Below are 20,428 nucleotides of genomic sequence, written 5' to 3' on the forward strand. Positions count from 1 at the left end.
GGCCCCAGCGGTGCCACGGGGGGCCGGGAATGCCTTGGAACCCCCAGCGGCGCGGGAGGGGCCTCTCGCGACGCCGGAATACATGTGCGCGGGTGGGGTTCCGGGCGGACCGGAAACGGGGCTGAACCCGTTGCCGTGACAGCAGTCCCTGGGCCGTCATGGAGGCCGCGCTTACTGACATGTACGACCAGGCGCTGCTGGGCATCCTGCAGCATGTCGGCAACGTGGAGGAATTCCTACGCATCCTCTTCGGTTTCCTCTACCGCAAGACCGACTTCTATCGGCTCCTCCTGCGGCCCGGGGACCGCCTGGGCTTCCCGCCCGGCGCGGCGCAGGCCATGGCCCTGCAGGTACCGGCGGGGCCCGGGGGTATGGCGCGGCCTGGCCTTGCTGGCGGCCGGCGCTGTGTCTGTTGCGGGGCCAAGCCGAACGGGCCGTGTCTCCCCGGCTGGGCGGTGTTCGTGTCGGGCCAGCGGCGGGGTTAGGTCCTGGCAGAACGGGAGATGTGGGGCAGGGTCAGGCAGCACAGCAGACCCCGGGGCGCCGGCGCTACCTGGAGGAGCGCAGAGGAAGGCAGGAGGGGTCCCTTGAAGCAGGGGGAAGCGTCACCCTCGTAAGAAGATGAGCCCAGGAGGCAGGCGAGGACTGCGAGACCCCGATGGGAAGAGCCGGGTTGAGATATCTCCTCGAAGCTAAGCCACAAGAGCACCGGGCCAGGCTTGTCTCAGGGAGCTGCTGCCAGGAGCCATGGGAGCAGAGAGCCCAGAGAGAAGCAGGAGGCAGATGAGGACCCGGGAGTGGCGGGGGGGAGGCAGGTCTGGGCTCCGCTTAGCGAGAACTTGTGGCTGGCATTGCTCTGGTCCCGCTCCTGGATGGGAGGGGCAAAACCCCTGACCTGCCTGGTTCGGTGTTGAAACAGCAGTGATTTGGGTTCTCTGGCCTGTTATTAATCTTCACTGGTAAGGAGGAAACGAGCTCGTAAAACTTACAGTGAGGTTGGGTTTAGGGTGTTTGTCTGCTCGGACTGGGTAGGTTTTCTTTCCCAGGTGCACCAGGCCTGATGTGCCTCAGGTGAGGGGACAGGAGTCCTGCCCCTCCCTGCAGTGTCCTGTGGCACATGGGAGTCCTCATTACCCGCAGGGTAGCCCCTGCTGCCTTTCTAGATTAGGCGGACCCCAGAGGGGGCTCAGGCTGCAAAGGGACAGCATAGAGCTCAAACTATTGGGGAGAAGGGCAGTGCTGATGAGGTTCCTATCTGGTATCAGCCAAGGACTTTTTGGGTTTGGGACAAAAAAGGAGGTGGAGTGTTCCTGCCATGGGAAGGTGTTAGGACAGCCTCATGGATGCAACCTGAGGTACGCAGAGTGTGGAGGCAGTGTAGAAAAGGCTCATTTCCTCCTCGTGCTTGCTTTGCTGCAGTCCAGGGGACACAGTTCTGAGGTGTTGCTTTGCATGATCCATGCAGGGGTGGTACTCACTTCTCCCACATTCCATCCTTTGCTCACTGCCTGGGGAGGAAAGCTGGGATGGGTGGCACAAGCTTCTGTCCGTTTGTGATTGGGCTGGTAGGAGCCCTCCCTGTGCCGTGTCCTTTGTCCTGCACCTCCTGGACCCAGAGGAAGACTCGAGTTGAGCAGGTGTGCCAGTCCACTGCTGGAAGCACTAAAACTACCTCCAAAGTATTTCTGGGAAGCAAATGAGAGCTGTGTTTGATGCTTGCACGCTTTTCAGAACATGTTTACAGCGCCAAAGCCCTGGCACCTGGGTGGGAGAACTTGCAGCCCTTTCAAGGAGCAGGTGCAGGGTCAGAGTGGCCATCACCCTTTGCTACAGACACAGTTATGGGCTTTACTTCTGATCTCCAGCCTGCACTGGACAGGCATGGCCAGAAGTCAGATGAGGGGTAGGATTACATCTCCTGGAATCACATATTTTCCTGCAGCTGTCTGTTTGGGCACAGCCAGTTCCAGGTCAGCTGTCCTGCAACTTCTCCTGGGGCAGCTCATCCTGTTTGCCTGTTGGGGACTTTGTCTCAGTCCAGGCTTGCAAATGGTCCCTAGGTGAGCCCTGGAATATGGGGTGGGGGAAGGCTCTCTTGGAGCTCCCTCCCAGCCAAGAGCTGAATCTCACCACTCTGCTTTTCCATGGAGTAACCAACCCTCTTCCCAAACTAAGGTGAGGTTGGCTGTGAGAATACAATCCTAGAAACAATTCTAAAATGCTTCCAGGAGTTTCTGGGGTGCGCTGGTGTGCTTGACATGGCCATGGGACTTTTCAAAGAGACAGCAGCCATTTTTGTTGGTGACCAAAGCAGCTCGGGGTAGGTATGTGGTGCAGAGAGAGGAACAGCAGGAAGGAGTAGGTGCCCCAAGTGTGTGATGCTGCTCCTTTCCTTTTCTTGGCGTCCCAGGCAGAGCTGGCAGTGTTGCTCACTTGGTTTGCTCTTTCTCTCCCAGGCATTCCGAGTGTTTGAGCGGATGGCCAGGCAGGATGATGAGAAGAGGCGCCGGGAGCTGGAGGCCAAGCTGAGGAAGAAGGAGGAAGAGGAGGAGGCAGCTGCAGCTGCTGAGAGGGTGAATCTGTGCCCTGCAGCTCAGGAGATTGAGGTGGAGACAACGGAGCACATCCCAGCACCAGATGCTGGGGAAGCTGAAGGCACAGAGGAATCAGCTGCAGCCCAGGGTGCTGCAGCCCCCAGCCATATATCAATGGAGCCTCCGGGGGCTGCTGCCCCAGCAGAGCTGCCCACGTAAGGGTCTCTTAATTTCTTCATGCTCCTGGTGGGGGGGGAGGCGAAACTGTGGACAGGGTATCCAGTGTTCACTGCACAGCCCGTTTTGGATTTTGACCTTCCTCTGCAGACACCCAGCCCGTTAGGAAGCTGTGAGGATTTCGCTTTCAGGCTTTCAAGGCCGGAGGCATTGTGTAACTCCCCACAGGAGGGCAGCAGTTGTTGTCCTGTGGGTGTTTCAGGGTTTCCCACTCTGCTCTGAGTAGGGGAGGTGGCATATCCTGTACATGGCCCCACAAAGCTGGGCTGGGCCACGCAGCTCCTCCACAAACTGGTTGTGCTGTGCACCGTTCCTTTTCCACACTTGCTAAGGCTCACGTGGAAGTCCTGGCACCAGGCTGCAACCTTTTTGTTAGTGCTGGGCTCCTTGGCATGTTGGGAGACATCCTAGCAGCCGTCTGGGAGTGTGCATGGATACCTGCAATACCTGCAAGTTGCTGTTGGCAGGCCTGGCCGTATGACAGGTGGCTGCAGCAGCAAATGGGTTTGGAGCCCTCTAGAGGTCTCTGGCCCAGCCGTTGGCTCAGAGCAGGATCAGCTTTGAAGATCAAGCAAGTGCTGCAAAGTTTTCTCTTTAGCCAGGCTTGGTGGCTTTCCAGCAGTGCCAAGCAGCCTCCATTTGTGCAGAAGGGTCCTTGTGTCAAAATTCTTCCACAGCTTCTGAGACACTTGCAATCTGATTCTGCTGAGCAGCAAGATGTGAGCTCCAGAGGGTCAGCATGGCCTCTCTGAACCATGTACCTGTATGCAGGTCCTGTACAGGGTTCACTCATGCTTACCTAGCATCATTTTGACCCCGATGCAAGTCAAAGCTGCCCAATCCTTACTCAGGACCTCATGCCCCACTGAGGTTCAAACTCCTGTGTTTCTTTGCTAACCAAGGCAGGGGATTGATCTGGCTGTGCAGACTCCATCTCCTCCTCCTCTCCCTGGTGTATTCTGTGGCCAGACCTCATGTGATGGCTGTGCCGACCGTTTCCAATCACCACGATGTCCTGGTGATGTAGGGCTTTGCTCAGGCTTGTCCCTGCCATCCCACTGGTGCTTGGTGAGGAGGGAAGCTTGGACTGATGATCCCTGTCCTCCCAGCCAGTTTTGGACATGTCATTGGGAAGAGCAAGCTGCCAGAAAGAAGTGGACCACTGGAAGAACCCCAAATCCTGTAAGGACTGGGATGGCTGATGACCCTGAGGGGCAGAGGGAATTCAGAGCTCAGACTTTGGCGCTGTTGGCCCTTGGCATATGGAAAGAGCAGTCTGAGGACCAAAATCTTGAGAGCAGTGGAATAATACGTGGCAGGAATGGAGAATGGTTCTTCCCCCAGGGGATGGCTGGGTGCTCGAACAGGCTCCTTGGTCATGGCTTCAAGGCTGCCAGAGTTCAAGGAGCCTTTGGACAATGCTTTAGGGCAAATGGTGGGAGTTGGACTCAATGGACTCAATGTGGGTGCCTTCCAGCTCAGGATATTCCATGATTCCATTATTCTAGGACAATGGTGGAGTCAGGTTCTGCAGCCTTGGCTGGAGGCTGTGTTGGAGAAGAGCCTGACCTCTGGCTGTGTTGGGAAGGAGTCTTAGAGTGGCCACCACTGGGGGAAGGGGAAAGGGGACCGGCAAGGTACCTGGTGAGTCACACAGTGCAGTGGGAGGAGAAGAAAGGACTTACATGTAACTGATGTCCATCCCACAGGATAAAGATAAGCCAGAAGCCAAAAATTTAATCACCTGCAATGCCTGTGCTGAAGCTCTCTTGGTAAAAGAGGATTCTCCGTGGGGCTGCCAGTCTTACACCGATCCCTGGGCAAAATTAGCAAGTCAAAAAAAGCCCTGCCAGAGTGCACAGCGGAGGCCTAGCTATGTCCAGCTCACTTTGGCCCAGTGGAGAAGAGAGGGAGAGATTGGAGGCCCAGTGAAGCCCTGAGCAGTGGGAGCTAGGCTGGGCTGAGTGCCAGTTGCTTGTGTCCCTATGCAGGCTACATTTGCTGTGGATTGCCCCATGAAGTTTCACCTCAGGACTTTAGTTGTGAGGCAGCAGCTGGTGTGAGGAGAGTTCAGCTGCCTGAAAACAAATGTCAGGGCTGCAGGAAAGAAAGCTGGAGGGATCAGGAAGGAAGATGAGGGCTTATGTGGGAGCAGTATGGGTCTGACAGTGAGTGTGGTGGAGCTAAGAGGGATGGTTTCTGCTGTGTGTGGTGAGAGCCTGGTTAAAACTCAGCCTTGCAAGCGCCACCTTCTTCGTGTGTCCTGGCACCACTGGAGAGTGGCCCTGTCAGACCTCAGACAGTCAGGTGCTGTTTTGCAGCCTGCAGCTGTGGTACTGAACATCAAGCCCTGCATGGCAGCTCTCCCCTGGGTGTTGCCATGAAAAGAAGGTGCCTTCTGCCAAATATAGCTGCCACTGCAATTTCTGCTCTCGTCAATGGGCTCTTCTCCCTTTTCTCTTACTGCTCCCACCATCCTAAACTCGCTGGTGGGGTGGAACACCTGCAGCCCCCTTGGTGCCTGTCCAGTTTAAACATGTGGTGGATGAGACCAGTGCAGGTGGCCCTGTCCCAGTCCCAGGAGTCCAGTGGTTTCCAGGCCAGGAGAATGGGGTATCTGGGGTCTTGAAGTAGGGCAGAGGAACCCATGGGTTTGTCACGGGGCTGTAGTTGGTTTTGATGACTCTGGGGGGCACTAGAGCCCCCAGAAAGGCAGTGGGGGCTGGGCGGGCACCCCCTGACAGACTATTAATAATTTAACCAACTGCTTAATTCTCCACAGCCCCTTCCTTCTGAGCAAAACCCAGAGCTACCAGCCTGGGTACGAGGGGTGCATGAGTAATGCACAGTTCTGCTGGCAGGAATGCAGAAAAGAGCTTAAACAAAAATATTTTCCAACTCCCTTCCTTCCCCCTGCCCCTCCAGCCGCTGGTGAGGAAAACCACTGCCACCAAAATCTATATAAAAACTTGCTCATTCTGTCAACCTGACGGCTCTGGAAATGTAGGGCAGGTACCATCCCAGATCTGCCAGCTCCCATCAGAGCCTCGCACTGCGCCTGGATGCTGGGGTGCTGGTTGGGAACATCTTACAGAGCACAGTGAGATGGTAGCAGCTTTTTCAGGGTCGATCCAGATGAATCAAGCAAGTTTTGCAGGTGTGGACGTTTTCAGGGCTCAGTTTTGGGCTTGGCCAGGTCTCCCCAAGTCCCTCACCTTCCCCACTTGTGAAAGGCAGGTGAATCGATTCCTCTTTGCTGCCCTGTAAATACACCAAGAACTGAGGCGACACTCGTGCCAGGAGCTGCTCTGAGGGGCACAGAGGTCTCTGTCCCACAGAAGAAGCCAGGCTCCTCTTGCAGCTGTCCCAAGTGTTACAGCCATCCTTCCCTAGCTGTTGCTGATCTCTTGCTGTCCCTACCTTACCAGGAGGGTAGCAGGGCACAGCCCTCCTCACACCTCACCATGGGGCTGTTCTTCCTGGCATTGCAGCTGCACAGTCCCAGCTCTGGCTCTTCCCCCATCTGCTCCCAGAAGCCATCCTTGCCTGAGCTCAGCTCCTAATTTTGAACACCTCTGCTGCCCAGCACCCTCCCCTTCCTCCAGCTTGGATTCCATCCTGCCTATATTTGCCACACAGCATTTAAAATAGAGCCTGGCAGCCCACGTGTGGCACTGCGCAGCCCGGCCTGTGCTTGTGCTTTATGACTTTGGTTCCTGGCTTCCCTCTGCTCCTTGCTTTCTTTGGTATGAACAGGGCTGGGGAAGTTCTCATCCCCCTGTCCTGTGAGTCCCTTCCTTTACTCTGTGTATGGGCAAGAGGTAGTGGCAGGAGGCTGAGAAGGGCAGTCCTGGAAGCCTGTGCATGATGGTGAATGTCTCACTTTCATATGTTTCTCCATCCAGCTTTTGTGTCTCTCCCAGGTGTTTCTACCAGGTGTGCTCAGGATGGGGCAGCTCTGGGTCTGTACCTTAGAGATCATCTGGGTAGGTGAGGTCTCTGAGAGGAGGATCTTTGAGTGTGAACAGCACAGCTAGGGCTGGAAGCAGGGCCACTGGGACATGGAACACCATGCCAGCTGGGCCCAGGAGGATATGCAGGTGCCTCATTCCTGAGGAAGCCTTCAGTGGCTGCTGGGCAATGTGGCACAGTAACGTGCAGAGCAGAATGAAACCCTGGGGTCTCTGTGGCCTCAGCCATTCGCCTTCTGCACTGTGGAGAGGGAAGAGGTGGCTAAAGTAGTGGACTGAGGTGAGGAGGGAGCTCTTCATGGCTTCCAACTTTGTGGGGCCTTGAAGGAGCCCCACAAGTGTTCTGGAGTCTGTGACTCAGGAGGGGACTCCACTCACCCTATGCACACAGTGCCATTGTGCCAAGGAAGGGGGCAAACAGGCTGCTGCTGTGCAGCAGAGCCCTGGCCACTGACTGCCCCAATCACCTGGGCCAAGTGAGCCGCATCAGCAGGCTGATCTCTCTGACATTGCTCTGCTATCCCTGGAAGTGGGTGTTGGGGCTCAGCAGTGACCTACAAAAATCCCTGGTGTACTCCTGGCTTGCTGGCTGTGAGAAGCAGAGTGGAATTGAACTGAAATGCATTAATCTGGTGAGCTGACTCCTAACATTCCAGCTCTCTCCTGAGACCCACCGCTCCCATTCTCAGAGCCCTTGGTGACTGGAGTTAACCCTTTGTGAGACACACTGGGAGCATCCCTAGGATGACACAGCAGTGCTCTGGGAAATTTCCATGAGGTGCCTGTGTGAATCTAACTCGACTTAGCAACGGCTTGGCTTTGCTGGAAGCCCAGATGGCATTTTGTTGTGAGGTGCCTGCAGGATGGGCTTCCTGGCATGGCTGCATCCTCTTTGGGGTGCTGGGGACAGGAATTTCTCTGCTGGTCACCCTCTGTGGGGGAGCAGGGCTGTGAATAGGAGCTGTTGCTGCATGCTGCTAACTTCAAGGCTGGTTTTGTTTGACTCAGAGACTTGTCCCAAGTTTTCTCCTCTCAAGCCTTTTCCATTCAGAAGGGAGGGGAACCGTTAGGTGCTCAGCAGTTTTGTCTGGGACTGTCCAGACCAGAAGCCAGTTAAACTGGTTTTCTTCCCCACTGCCCCTATGTACTTTATTGATGAGCTCACCTCAGAGTCCTTGCTGTTCTTCTTGCCTGACCTAGAAAGGAGCTGATCTTGATCCATATTTAAGGAGATTCTGTCCTGGTTCTGATTCCTCTTATGCATGTGGGGCTGTGCACGGGGAATTCCTCCAGCACGGCCAAGGCCCGTCATGAGCAGGAGTCAGAGCTCAGAGAACAGCCTGACCCAATACAGCTGAACTCCATCTGGCCCCGTATCCTGTTTCTATCAGCAGCAGATGCTGGGGGAAGAGAAGAACGGAATGAGTGGTGCAGTGATACTTTCCCTGTTTCACCCTGTCCTGATACATAGTGGCTCAGAGGTTTTCTAAACACTTGGTCCTTCAGCCCTTTGGGAGGATATTTTCCCTTTTCTTTCTGAATTTCAGCCCTCCCATGCCTGGGGGCTCTGCAACATCATCCTGCACCAGGTCCCTGTCTATGCAGCACTGCCATGTGTGGCTCTTCTCTGTCCGGGTGAAGAGGCATTTGAGAGGGTCCCCAGTCCCCTTCTCTGCCCTCTGTGGGGTTCTTCTATCATGTCCATTTTCCTCTTTCAGCCTATTTTTGGGCTGAAGAGTCATAATTTCCATGCTTATTTCTCACTTCAGCATCTTTGTGCTCCTGGTCCTACACAATTCTCCAGTATTCTGAGGCCCATTCCCTTGCTTGTGTGTGGGCCCATTGGTGTTCTCTGCCTCCTACCCTGTTTCTTTTCTCCTTTGCTGTCCTGCTTTTGCAGTGAGGCCAGGAAATCCTCTACCAGCCACATGGTACCTCACAGTAAAGTGACATCACTCCAATCCCTTTTCCTCCCTTTCCTGACAGCTGACAGCTTTTTCAAGTGGGAGCAAGAGCTTCACGGAGGCTCTGTGTTGGTGAGACCTTCTTCTCCCAGTGTGTCCTTGGTTCCTTATGTGACACCAAGGCTTTTGACCTTCGGGGTCTGCAGCGCTGCACTTGCAGTGCTGTTGTGTTTGGTTCCTGGGAGGAATGTGTCCAGGTAACACTGAGGGAAGCAGGGAGATGTAACTTAAGTCGTCTTTGCTAAGTGGAGTCTTTCTTGCAATGGAGAGAAGCCATTCCTGCTGGGAGAATTATTTTAATCCATATGCCTTCTCCCATTGTTGTGGGAATTTAACTGCTCAGGAAGCATCGTTTCAAAGGGCTGAAGGTGAAATCCCTTAGCCCTTTCTGGTGCAGTCCTTGTCACTCAAGCCTTTTGCAGATGATCAGGAGCAGTCAGGATCCAATTTTTCAGTGTTCTCATGAAGACCCAGGCCCCTCCGGTTGGGTAGCTGAGATCAGAAGCAGAGTGCCAGTTTCCCTATGCTGCAGTGAACTGCGAAGGCTTTTGGTTGCCCTGCTGAGGTACTGAGCTCCAAAATTAGGTCCTGGGACCAAAAATAACTAAATTAAGACCTACAAATTTTTCTCTCAACAAGCAGAAAATCCCAGGGCTGGAAACCAAGGGACAGCATGTGCCCAATACTTAGGTAAGAAAAGCAATCACTGTTTGCTTGGTTTAATATTGCAGTGTTCACCAAAAGGGGCCTAACGTGGAAAACTACCTGGATTGGGCCAGGTTGTGTTGGTATTGCTGGGGTCTGAGAGGCCACCTTGTCCACTGTTCCCACAGCTCAACCCCAATGGCTTCCTTTGGCCTTGTCCCCCTTTCCCGGGGGAGCCTGGTTGGCTGTCTGTAGGTCTCTCTCCCAGGAGATCTCTGAAGCCCAAGGCTGTATAAGCTGTGTGCAAACAATAAAGATCCCAGGGGTCTTTTCTGGACAGTAGCACGTCCTGCTGTCCTTGACCTAAATATCCCAACAGTAGTGAAATTCAGCCCCCCGGTGCCAGCACTCCAACACTCTTCTGCAAGCTAGTGGTGGCATTTCAACTTGCCTAATGTCAGTAAGTTGGTGCTGTCAAACAGCTCTCTAAATAATTCAGGACGCTAAAGGGAAGGCTAAAAGCTCTCCTGAAGTGAGTGAGCTTGGAAAAGAGCAAGGCTCTCTCCCAGCAGGGAGAGGGGCAGAGCATCTCAGTGGGGCTGTTGGGGGCTCCAGATGGAGAGGAGGCAGGGGGATTTGTTGGTCGGCTCCTGAGTAGAGCAGCAAAGGCATCATGTGGGTGGTGCGTTGGGCACCTGGTACGCAGGACCCTTGACCCCTTCCCACTGCATCACCCGGGCTTGGTGACAACGGGATCTAGAGTAATGTGTCTTGAAGGGCTTGATTTTTGGTTGTTGGTCCCATCCTGGTGGTAAGTTGAAGCTCTGAGGCTTGTGAAGGTGAGGTGACCTTTGAAGTACAAGGCATATGAGGAGCAGCTGAGGGAGCTGGAGGGGCTTATCTTGGAGAAAAGGAGGCTTCTCACTCCTGACAACTCTCTCAGGAGAGTGGAGCCAGGTGAGGATCTGGCTCTGCTCATAGAGAACAAGGGACAGGACAAAAGGAAACAGCCTCAAGTTGTGCCAGGGGAGGTTTAGGTTGTATATTGTGAAGATTCCTTCATGGGCACAGGCTGCCCAGGGCAATGATAGAGTATTCATGCCTGGGAGGATTTAACAAATGTGCAGATTTGAGACTTGGGTACATGAGTTAGTGGTGGCCTTGACAGTGCTGGAGACACAGTTGGACTTGATGGTGTCAGAGGGTTTCTCCAATCCAAATAATTCTTGTAAGGCTGATGGTGGGCGCTGCAGGCTTGAACTTGGGCTGCACTTCCTGGCTGGGCTGTGCATCAGGTTTGAGTGAGGGGCAATGGCTTGCATTTTTCACTTTTGTTTTTGAGAGCAGGACCACCAAGCTGCACAGTGCAGTCCTGGAGGTGTGTGCTCAGGAGCCCAGGGATAATGGGCTATGGGGAACTGTTTACAGACTTCTGCCCACTTTGGGGCTGAAGAAGACTTTCCAAAACTGGATTTGGTTGTTCTCCAGCAAACTAAACACACCTGTACTGGAAGAAATCCTGAGGACTGGGAGGGCCCTGGACCACTGCTGTGCTCAGGGCTGGAGCTTGCTGCTGGCCGAGGAGTGTCGAAGAGGATCAGGATGGATCGGAGAGGATCAGAGTGGATCCTGAGGCTTATTGACTGCAGTGCGACTTGAACTGTGAAGGAAGGGATTTGGCATTCAGCTTGCTTAGTGCTGTGCCAGAGCCCTCAGTAGCTGAAGTGTTGGTACAAAGAAGCCTTTGTGGAGCCCTGGGTGCCTCCTGGACCCCAGCAAAGGTCTGGGAGCCGCAGTCTATGTTTTTCTACTGCGGTGCTTCCCATGCAGAATCCAGAGACAGAAAGTGCAACTGTCCTGATGTTTTGATGCCAAAAGATGTTAAATCTGGAGGTGAGGGGGGAGGCTCTTTTGCAGCTTGCTTGCAGAAGTAGCACAAAGCTGGGATTTTCCATGCACACAATCCCTGCAGCTTTGGGAATGCAGCTTTCTGATGAGGTTAAACCTCTGGCTTCCCTACCTGTTGCTACAGCGCCCACACTGGAACCCTGAGGAGCAGAGGGCACATTTTACTCTCTTCAAAATCATCCTAGAAGCTGGGGTTTTTTTAGCTTTGGCTTACCAGCTCAAGCTGAAGCTTGGTAGCAACTTTTTGGGGTGCACAGACCTTCCCGTGGCTTGAGGCACTTTGGGTTCTCATCTGGAGGGCTAGTAGTTCTGGAAATCTGTTCCTGTAAATCTGTATACTGTTGCATGTGCTGGTATCTTTGGGCGAGCATGGCCTTTCTGTAGAGATGCAGAATGGGCTCTGGCGTCCCCCTGCCTGCCTGCCTAGCTGGCACTGCTCTGTGGTTTCTGTCCTGCTGGGCTGCATGCAGCCCCTTTAGTGCTGAGAGGGCAGGATGCAGGTGTGGTGCAAGGTGCTTCCCCAAGAGAGATAGTGTGAAGGCATGGAGGCTGCCAGGGATCTGACAGGCCACCCTGAGTGGGTGACCCGAGTGTTGCCATGACAGGAGGATGGTGGGTGCTGATATGGTGATGGTTCCCGGCAGCCCTGTGCTGCCTGCAGCCGCAGTTACAGGGGAAGACAGACTGTGGGCTGCTCCTCTCATCCTTCCTCAGTATCTCCACATCTGGCCTGACATGATTTCCTTAAAGCTGCCTAAATAATTCACCTTGAGTAATAGCAAACAGCAGTGCCATTACTGGAGGAAGCTTTCTGGGAATGCCAGTGATGTGAGGGTGTCTGCTGTACTGGCCACTGAACTGTGGCATCCTTGACTGTTAGATCCAGGTATCCTGGACTTCCCTTCCTGAGAGGGATCCTCTCAACCTTGGAAAGCTGGACTGCTCCAGGCTGAGAGGATCACTTTCACTGAGTTGTTCTCAAAATCCTTGGATTTTTTTTCCTCCTTCTTATGGGGAAAAAAAGAAGTCCATTTGGATTATGCCATACGAGTTCCCTCCCATGGCACTTTCCCACCTCTGCTCCTCATGCTGCTGTGTCTTCTCCTCAACTTTAGCCTTTGGTGCCTGCGCCAGAACTCCTTAGTGAAGAGGAACTCGAGCTACCCTGCTTCTTCTCAACCCAAACAACCAGATGTTGTCTATTCCACACCCTTGGTGTGTTTGGTTCCTGCTCTTCGTTTGTGTCCAGCACTGCATTCACGGTGTTGGTGCTGCAGCTGTTGAGCTCCAAGGACAGAAACGTGTTCAGCTGACTGTCCGCAGAGCGAGGATTGCTGTTGCCATTTCCACATTGCTCAGCTCATCATGCGTCACCAACCCACGGAGCTGGGAATCCCAGAGTAAGAAATGCCCAGAAATCTGTGTATGGGGCTTGACATATGGCTCAATCCTCAGAACATCTAGAATGTCCACCAGGACAGCACTGCCACCTCTCTAGGGGGTCTTGGTCCCCTTGTGCTGCTGCTGAGGGTCTCACCCTGTGTGTATAGAGTGGCTCCAGTCCCAGGGACAGCGCAGCCGTGATGCACTATGTGGCTCCAAGGAGTGGGAAACAGATCGGCTGCTTCTTGACGGTGCATTGTTAAAGGTTTCACCTCCCCCAAAATGACACATTGCAAGCAAAAATAGAACAAGACAGAACACATAGACCCACCCCCACCATCCCCACCACCCGGCAGCCAAGTGCACGCAGTGCCAGGCCCTTGGGTTTAAAAGCTGGTGCTTTGTCACCCTTCCTGTCTCAGTCCTGCCACCACCTGCCCCAGCCCAGCAGACATTCAGGCAGTCCTATGAGTGACCGTCGCACTAGGAGCAGCTATACTTCTGGGACAGTTGCCACTCAACCCACACTTTGTGCTGGATCTGGCCTCCATCTTCACCTGGTGGGTCTGGGGATGGGAGCAAGAACCATGGTGTTGGTGCAGGCGGTTCTCTCACCTGCTTCACAGTGGTGCTCTTGAGACATGACAGATGCCTTTGGCCAGAAGAACCACCTCCAGTGTGGTGGCATGGCGTGGCCCAGCATGCTGTGAGCCAGAGCTGTCTCCCAGCCAAGGAGCAGGGTCCAATTCTGAAGTGCCACTGGTGTATGCTAAGCACAGTTGGACCAGGCAGAGATCTGGCTGGAAAACCTCCAGGAAAGGAAGAGTTGCTCCAGGAGGTGGTAGAGCTGTCAGCTGTTTGTCAGCGGTGCCTAACAAGGCTGCACCCTGCCTTCATCACCCTGGATCCTCCATGCCTCCAGAGTTGGCAGTTACTCTGGTAGTGAAAATATCCAGGCTTTGTGAGTCCCCCAGTGATCCTGTTCAGGGGTACAAAGCTCATTGCATGAATTTTTAACATTGGAGACACAGTTGAAGCAGAGGTTGGTGGTGTTTTGGGAAAACAGCTGGAGGGATTTGGACTAGGTGTTGGGGAGGAGAGGAGCAGAGAAGTGATGACACTGGAACTCACACACCGCCCCCCCCAGGCAGCCATGGCTGAAGGGAGATTTAGGCATAAGGGGGAACTTCTCCCCCTGAAGCTGGATGAGGGGCTGCAAGGCCGAGGCAATGGGGCTGAGCTTGTCCAATGAGCTGCATGTGATGGCAGAGGTGGCAGTGACATGTCCCTCTGTCATCCAGCTGTGCTCCAGTTATGACACAGTAACAGCTCTGGAGTATGACAGAGCTGTCCCACAGGGACAGTTGGGCTGGGAGTAAGGCTGCTGTCGCCTGTGCAGTCCCTATACTGTGCAGAGAGACATTAGATGAAGTCCCTGCAGAGCAAGTCCTGCCTCAGTTTCCCTGTCACACAGTTAACACTGGCTGTGGGGCTGATGAGTCACTCATGCCCTCACAGGCAGTGAGATTGCATTTGGTAAGCTCTCCAAGTGGGGCTACAACATTCAGAATGCCTGACTGAGATCTGACTGAATGCCCCAGTGCTCTTCTCATGAGGGGGAGAAGGTACATTCAAGGACAGACCTGGTGGCTTTTTGACAGCAACTGATTGCTGTATTTATTCATGCTGAGGCTGTTTGCAGCTGGCATCTCACCATGTGTGCCTTTGTACCAGTGGATTTCTCCCATCTTTGATGATTTGCATCTGGTTTCATGAACCTTGGCTGGGCATAGGTCCACTGCCTCCTCCTGCTCCCTTTTGAATTTTTCCCAGGAGAGGTCCAGAGGGGAACAGCCCAGGGGAAACTGCTGTTTGATGGTTCTTGTCTGGTTGTTTTGTGGTTGTGGGGAGCCACGGAGGCTTGGAATGGCAATTCCCAGCTTCCCCCCCGTGTCTTGCTGACAGGTTTGGGAGGAGCCACGTTGGGCTCTGCCACTGCCATCATAGTCACTGATCCAGAAAGCTGGGCTTCTCATGGAGGGAGGCTGCAGAGAACTGAAAGGTGGTGCAGGTAGGACTGTGGGGTGTTGAAACCCTCTCCATGCTGCTGCCCCTGAAGGTCATAGAAGAACAGAAAGTGGCCCACATTATTTAGTCTTTTAGGAGATAAAAAACCCAGCTGGGTTTAAGATCGGGTTAGATTTGTCGTCTGGTTCACCATGTGGCCTCGTGGCCAACCTGGGGTGGAGGGCAGGAATCCTGTGAAGCTGTGCCTTGCCTGGGCAGACCCTACAGCATGGGTAAATGACCTTCGAGGGCATTTAACCAGCCAAACTGCCCCAGGCTACACACAGACCTTCCTCCCTGCCAGGGACTGATGCAGGATGGTCTCTGAGACAGTTGTGCCTTGAGAGCCAGGCTGGGTGCTACCACTGGGCTATTCCTAGCTGAGGACCAGGGGACACGAGACAATGCCTGAGGACATGCCACCACATTTCAGCACGTTTGTTTTGTTTACTTCCCACGTGGGTGTGTGCGGGGCCCTGAAGACCCTGTCACCACAGCCCCTGGTTGCCTGCACCGTTCGGCTTCTCACCCTCCAGCCTGTTTGACTCCTACAATCCGTGGGTGGTTGGGAAGCGACAGCTGGAGCCAACGCACCAGCCCGGTGCGCGCTGCCATGCCAACCCTGTTTCCATGGCAATGGGCACCCAATGGGCGACTGCCAGGCGAGGCCAAGATGCCCAAAAAATGATGCGATGCCCCCTGAAATGGCCATCTGAGGCTGGGAGCCTGTGAACGCCACCAGTCCGAGTAATGCCTTCAGTGCAACAGGGCAGGTGAAACCCTTGGTGCACCCAGTGAAACCATAGAGAAAAAAGAAATGGGCACAGCCACATTTACAGCCCTCTCCGACTTACAGCCTAATTTGATTTAAATAGATGGCTCTTACATAACCCTCAGGGCACCGTGCTGCTGAAGCCAAGCCCACCCTGTACTAGTGAGGGCTCCCCAGAGTGGGGGTGCCAGGAAGGCAGCAGGGCACAGAAAGATAGGCTCTCCAGGCCTGTCTGTGCCCTGGGGCTGCTCTTCACCAGCCCCCCCTTTACATAAGTCGCTGAGCCCCATGTTTATCCAGCACTACATTGAAGCCTAGGTGGGTATCAAAACATTTTAAAATAACTCTGCCTTTTGTTAGCACCGCAGCTATCTTTAGAAAAGATTTGATTTTATTTGAAAGTCCTCTCTGTGAGGGTTCAGTGGAATAGATCCCCAGCCTAGCAGTTTAAAGGGATATAGGTGTGGTGATCTCCTTTCTTGGCTGGAAGCACTGTTTTGATTATTGCCTATCGATAAACCCCATCTTACCCCTGCAGCCATCTTCTCAGCTTTTCTGACATTTCCACAGCTGGAAGGGGCTGTGTTTTGCTCATAATTTGCTTGTCCAGGCACCCTGGCATAACTCTTGAGGCATCCTGGTCCCCAGCTCCATGACCTCCATGTAAGCAATTGCCCTGATCTTACATAACCCTCAGGGCACCGTGCTGCTGAAGCCAAGCCCTCTTGGTGACTTTCCCAAACCAAGGGTGAGGAGAACTAGTGCTGTGTTTGGATGGTGAACTTAGGTCACAACCATAGGCCACCACTGCTGCAGCCAGGAGAGTGGCTTGGCTTGGGGGACAGCTCACACCCAGTACATGCCAGTGTCCCTGCTCCAGCTGTGGTGGGGAGTGGATGAGATGGGAAGGGAACAAGGAACTCTCTACTGGAGCAGAGTTGGCCAGGGCTCAGTGGGAGCCAACGGCACTTTTTGGGCAGCCAAACTGTTGCCACTGTGTGTCAACCAGTTGTCCTTTCATCAGCCTGACCGGTGGTCCAGCAGGCTGGGGAAGAGGGGACTATGAGTCACCCACAGTGGGCAGTGTGGCTGTGATCCCTCTGTCCTGTGGCTGCCTACTTGGACCCGCTCCCTTCCATAGAACCAGCAGTGAGGGAGAGATGGGGCAGGAGCCCAGCCTTGGAGATGCTGTAGGAGGGCTGAGCAGAGGCTATGCCCTCCCTTTTGGTTTCTTGCATCCTGCTCTCAGGCTTCCTGCTCTTTCCAGGCTCGCATCTCATCTGATATTTAACATGTCACCCCTTTCACCCCACACCAGGAGACAGGAGCAGTTCCAGACAAACCCCGACAGCTACAATGGAGCTGTGCGAGAGAATTACACCTGGTCCCAAGACTACAGCGACCTGGAAATTAAAGTGCCTGTGCCCAAGCACATTGTCAAAGGCAAACAGGTAAAGTGGTGTTAGCAGTGTCTCTTTAGCATTTCCCTTTCCATTGGGGTGCACAGCTTTCGTAGAAAACTGTGTTTGGAGCAGAAAGGCTCCTTGTCCTTTGTACTGAAGGACCAGGATGTGGCTGTGCTTATTCTCCAGTGTGAGTCTGATGGGGACTCAGACCACAGACTGTCTGTGTTCCTGTTGTGCTGCAGTGTCCTCTGCTCCATCTCAGCTAGATTCTCTGGCACTGCCTTGCCCTTTCTTTCTGCTTCTACTACCTGTATACTCACACCTGTGTTTTGGAGCCTTGCTGGGCATGGATGCCCTCCCTCATTTGTTCCTCTGGCTCTGAGTGTCTTCTGCCTTCTATTTGGAAGCAGGAGCTGCTGGAACGGCTCCTCTGGCACTGGAGAGCTGGATCAGGCACAGCCCCTGTGTGGCTTGACCTGCTCTAGATGGAAGGGAGCCGGCCTAGGATGGAGGCTGAGGGCCAGCCCTTCCCCCTGGCTGGCTTCACACACAGAGCTGTCTCACATCTCTCTTTGGCTCAGGCAGGAACTTCCCTGTTCTGCTTGTGGTCATGTTGTTTTTCCTGCACCATGTCTGTTATCTCCTGGTCAGGGACCCAGAAAGGAGTGTGCCAATGGCTGGCCTTAGTCAGACCTAGAAGTTTGAAGTCTTTCCCAAGTGTTGGTCTTCCCTCTGTATTTTTTCGTTTAAGAAGCCTGTGCTCTCCACTTCCTGCTCTCCTCTGCTTCCAGGGTGGCTGAAAGGAGTGCACTGGAATTTGTCACTGGCTTCAGCCTACAGAGCTCCTCAGCATGCCAAGGAATGTCACTGGTGGCAGCAGCAGTAGCAGCCCAGGCCAGAGGGGTGAGGGAGCACATGGCTGCCACAGGCACAGCAAGGCACAAGGAAGATGGATCTCACCCAGTGCCTCTCTAAAACAAACCCAAGCTCTTTCTTCAAAGGATTCTGGGGTGTCCAGATGGGTATTCCATCCCTCCGCATGATACTTTGATCATGATTCCTCTCCCTGACTGGGGAAGTTTCCTCCATTCCAGGGAACTTGTGTCCTTGCCAAAAACCCCACAAAGGGCTCTGTCTGCTCCATCCTTGGCCATGGAGAAGTTCAGGAAGCCTGCAAGAGCTCACAGGAGTGGAGACAAGATATGTTTTGCTACCTTTCCTTGGTTCAAGACTGTGCCATCGCTTTGGAAGAGTCCCTGCACATCAGAGCAGGCAAAGGAGGTTTCAAGACACCCCCTTCCGGTGCCAGTGCCTGTAGCATGGCTCCACCTACTCTTGTCCCAGTACCTGTCCATGCTGCCCTCTTGAAGCAATTGGTTGTTTGAGTGCTGGACTTCCCTTCTCCTTGCACTCTTTCCTGGTATTTTGTTCATCCATCCTTCTTGGGGCTTTTCTTGGCAGCTGACTTTTCATTTCCAAATGGTTCTATGTATGCCCAGCCTTGAGGGAATGAGAACAGACAGGCTGGGTCTTGGGCCAGAGCAGGAGGACTCACAGCAATTTAAAAGCTCCATGGACTTTGGACATGTTATTAATGGGTACCAGCACAAGAGCAACATTCTCCTGCGTTCAGACAGCTTCATATTTTTAAAAAAATTACCAGGTTTTTGGCTTCTGCCTGCCAAGGCAAGAGTAAAAATTTCCCCGTTTGATTTCTGAGCTCAGTGTGCACCCAACTCTAGTGCTGCTCACAGTCTTCCTTATTTTTGGGAAGACTTTTTGGAATTCAGGCTGTTTCTATTGCACATTTTGCTCTGGTGAGCTTAAGGTTTCCTTGTATGGAGCTCAGGTGTCCTTGAAGCAGAAATGGGCGATTGGGTAGGTGGGAGCATCTTCCTTCATGGTCCCCACCTCTCTGATCTACTTCATGGGCAACAGAAGCTCATGGATCTGAGTGCTTAAATAGAAATAATGACTCCAGGCCTCTCTTTGCTGGACTCAAGAAGAGACAAGCTCGATTCCTCTCTCTGTTTGTGTTTGCTTGTTTGAGCTGTGTGGGCAGGTGTGGGCATTGAGTGTGGACAGAAATCACTGTGGTGAACAGGCCACGGCACACTAACGAGAGCTGGCATTCCTTGGGAGCAGCCAGGTGTTTTGGGGAGCAGAGGTGCTCCCGGGGAGTGCATGGGGAGGAACAAGCAGCTTCAGAGCTGCCAGCATATTGTGAGTTGCTCTTGGCCTTCCCCCAGGTGTGGGCTGTCCACAGGTACCACCTTGTGCACACATGAGTCCTGGCCTGTTGTCCCCTCCCATCCTCATGTCCCTTTCCCAATCTCCTGTGAGCACAGTCCTGCTCCCAGCCATCACGCTGGAGCTCAGTCCCATGTCACCCTGTGCTGTGTGTGCTGGGCCTCCTCTGCTCCTGCCAGAGCACACAGCAGGTTTGGGGGCTGTACCCGGGTGACATCAGTCAGACACAGCCGCGGTGCCCTCCCTGGCTGGAGCAGCTCTGCCTGTCTTCTGCCTGTGTGGAGCTAGTGAGCTGCTGGAAGTCTCCTAGGTAATGGATAATGTAATAACATTTCAAATGAGATCTGCAGAGCAGGAGGAAGATCTGGGGGAACTCTGGGAGAGAATGCAGGCAAATCTCACTGCAGTCCCCTCCTCTCGGGCCAGCACTGGGGGCCATGATCCTACCTCTTCCCAGCCAGGTCTTCCCTGCATCCCCTGGCTCGGCATGGTCTCTGCTGGTGGCACCTCAGGGCTTAAGGGGACAAGAGAGAACATATGGTCTCTACGGAGACCAAGGGTACTGCGTGCCTCTCAGAGCCTGCCTCTGTCTCCCCAGGGGACAGCCATGTCACCTGCTTGGCAGGTCGGAGCAGGGTTCCCCATATGGCTGCTGTGGGCGGGAACTGGCCCCGTTCCTGGGGTCGGAGCTGCCCCTGTAGCAGGGAGCCGGGAAAGCATGCTGCAGCATTCCTCCTGCACGCGGCCCCTCCTCACACACCCGATGGGAGGCCTGGGCTGAGCCCAGTGCTGGCTCCAGCAGCAGAAGCAGAGCCAAGGAACATGCTTTCAGCATGGTGCAGCAAAGAGGGGATGATGTGCTGCAGCCCTAGTATAGGAACCCTCAAATGGCCCCTGCTTATCTATCAGGGTGACACACACTCATGCCCAGCTTGTCATAGCAATGGACAGGCACACCCCTGAAAGGTCGCTCACAGCAAGTAGGTGCCCAACCTTTGAATGCTGTTTGAAGGCCTGTAGCGTTACTGGTCTTCTTTGAGGGGAAACTGAGGCAGTTTCCTCTGGGGTAGAACCTGCTGCCTTGAATCCGTCAAGGGTCCTTCTGATTGCTGGGCTGTACTGCTTTTCCGTCCATGAAGAGTTTTCCTCTCTCCTCCAAAATGTCGTCGTTTGCTGTGAGAGAACAGTGGGATTCCCACTCTGCTGCTACAGGCAGGGCTAGAAGCTCTTCTCTCTCTCATCCCCTGCAAGTGCACTTGACCCCAAACCCCAGTTTGCACAGTGAGGTGGC

The 20,428-nt window shown here is 54.0% G+C and overlaps 1 protein-coding gene across 1 annotated transcript in view; it reads left to right on the forward strand.

Moving 5' to 3' along the window:
• The first annotated feature begins 23 nt into the window (after positions 1-23).
• Positions 24-20,428, forward strand: part of NUDCD3 (NudC domain containing 3) — a 28,369-nt gene continuing 7,964 nt past the window's right edge. Inside the window, exons 1-3 of the mRNA XM_066337162.1 lie at positions 24-350; positions 2,457-2,749; positions 16,800-16,932. Coding sequence (XP_066193259.1) covers positions 159-350; positions 2,457-2,749; positions 16,800-16,932 — 618 coding nt within the window. The 5' untranslated portion in view covers positions 24-158. The remainder of the gene's footprint in view (positions 351-2,456; positions 2,750-16,799; positions 16,933-20,428) is intronic.

Source organism: Sylvia atricapilla, chromosome 28, assembly GCF_009819655.1.
Source record: "Sylvia atricapilla isolate bSylAtr1 chromosome 28, bSylAtr1.pri, whole genome shotgun sequence".
Taxonomy (NCBI): domain Eukaryota; kingdom Metazoa; phylum Chordata; class Aves; order Passeriformes; family Sylviidae; genus Sylvia; species Sylvia atricapilla.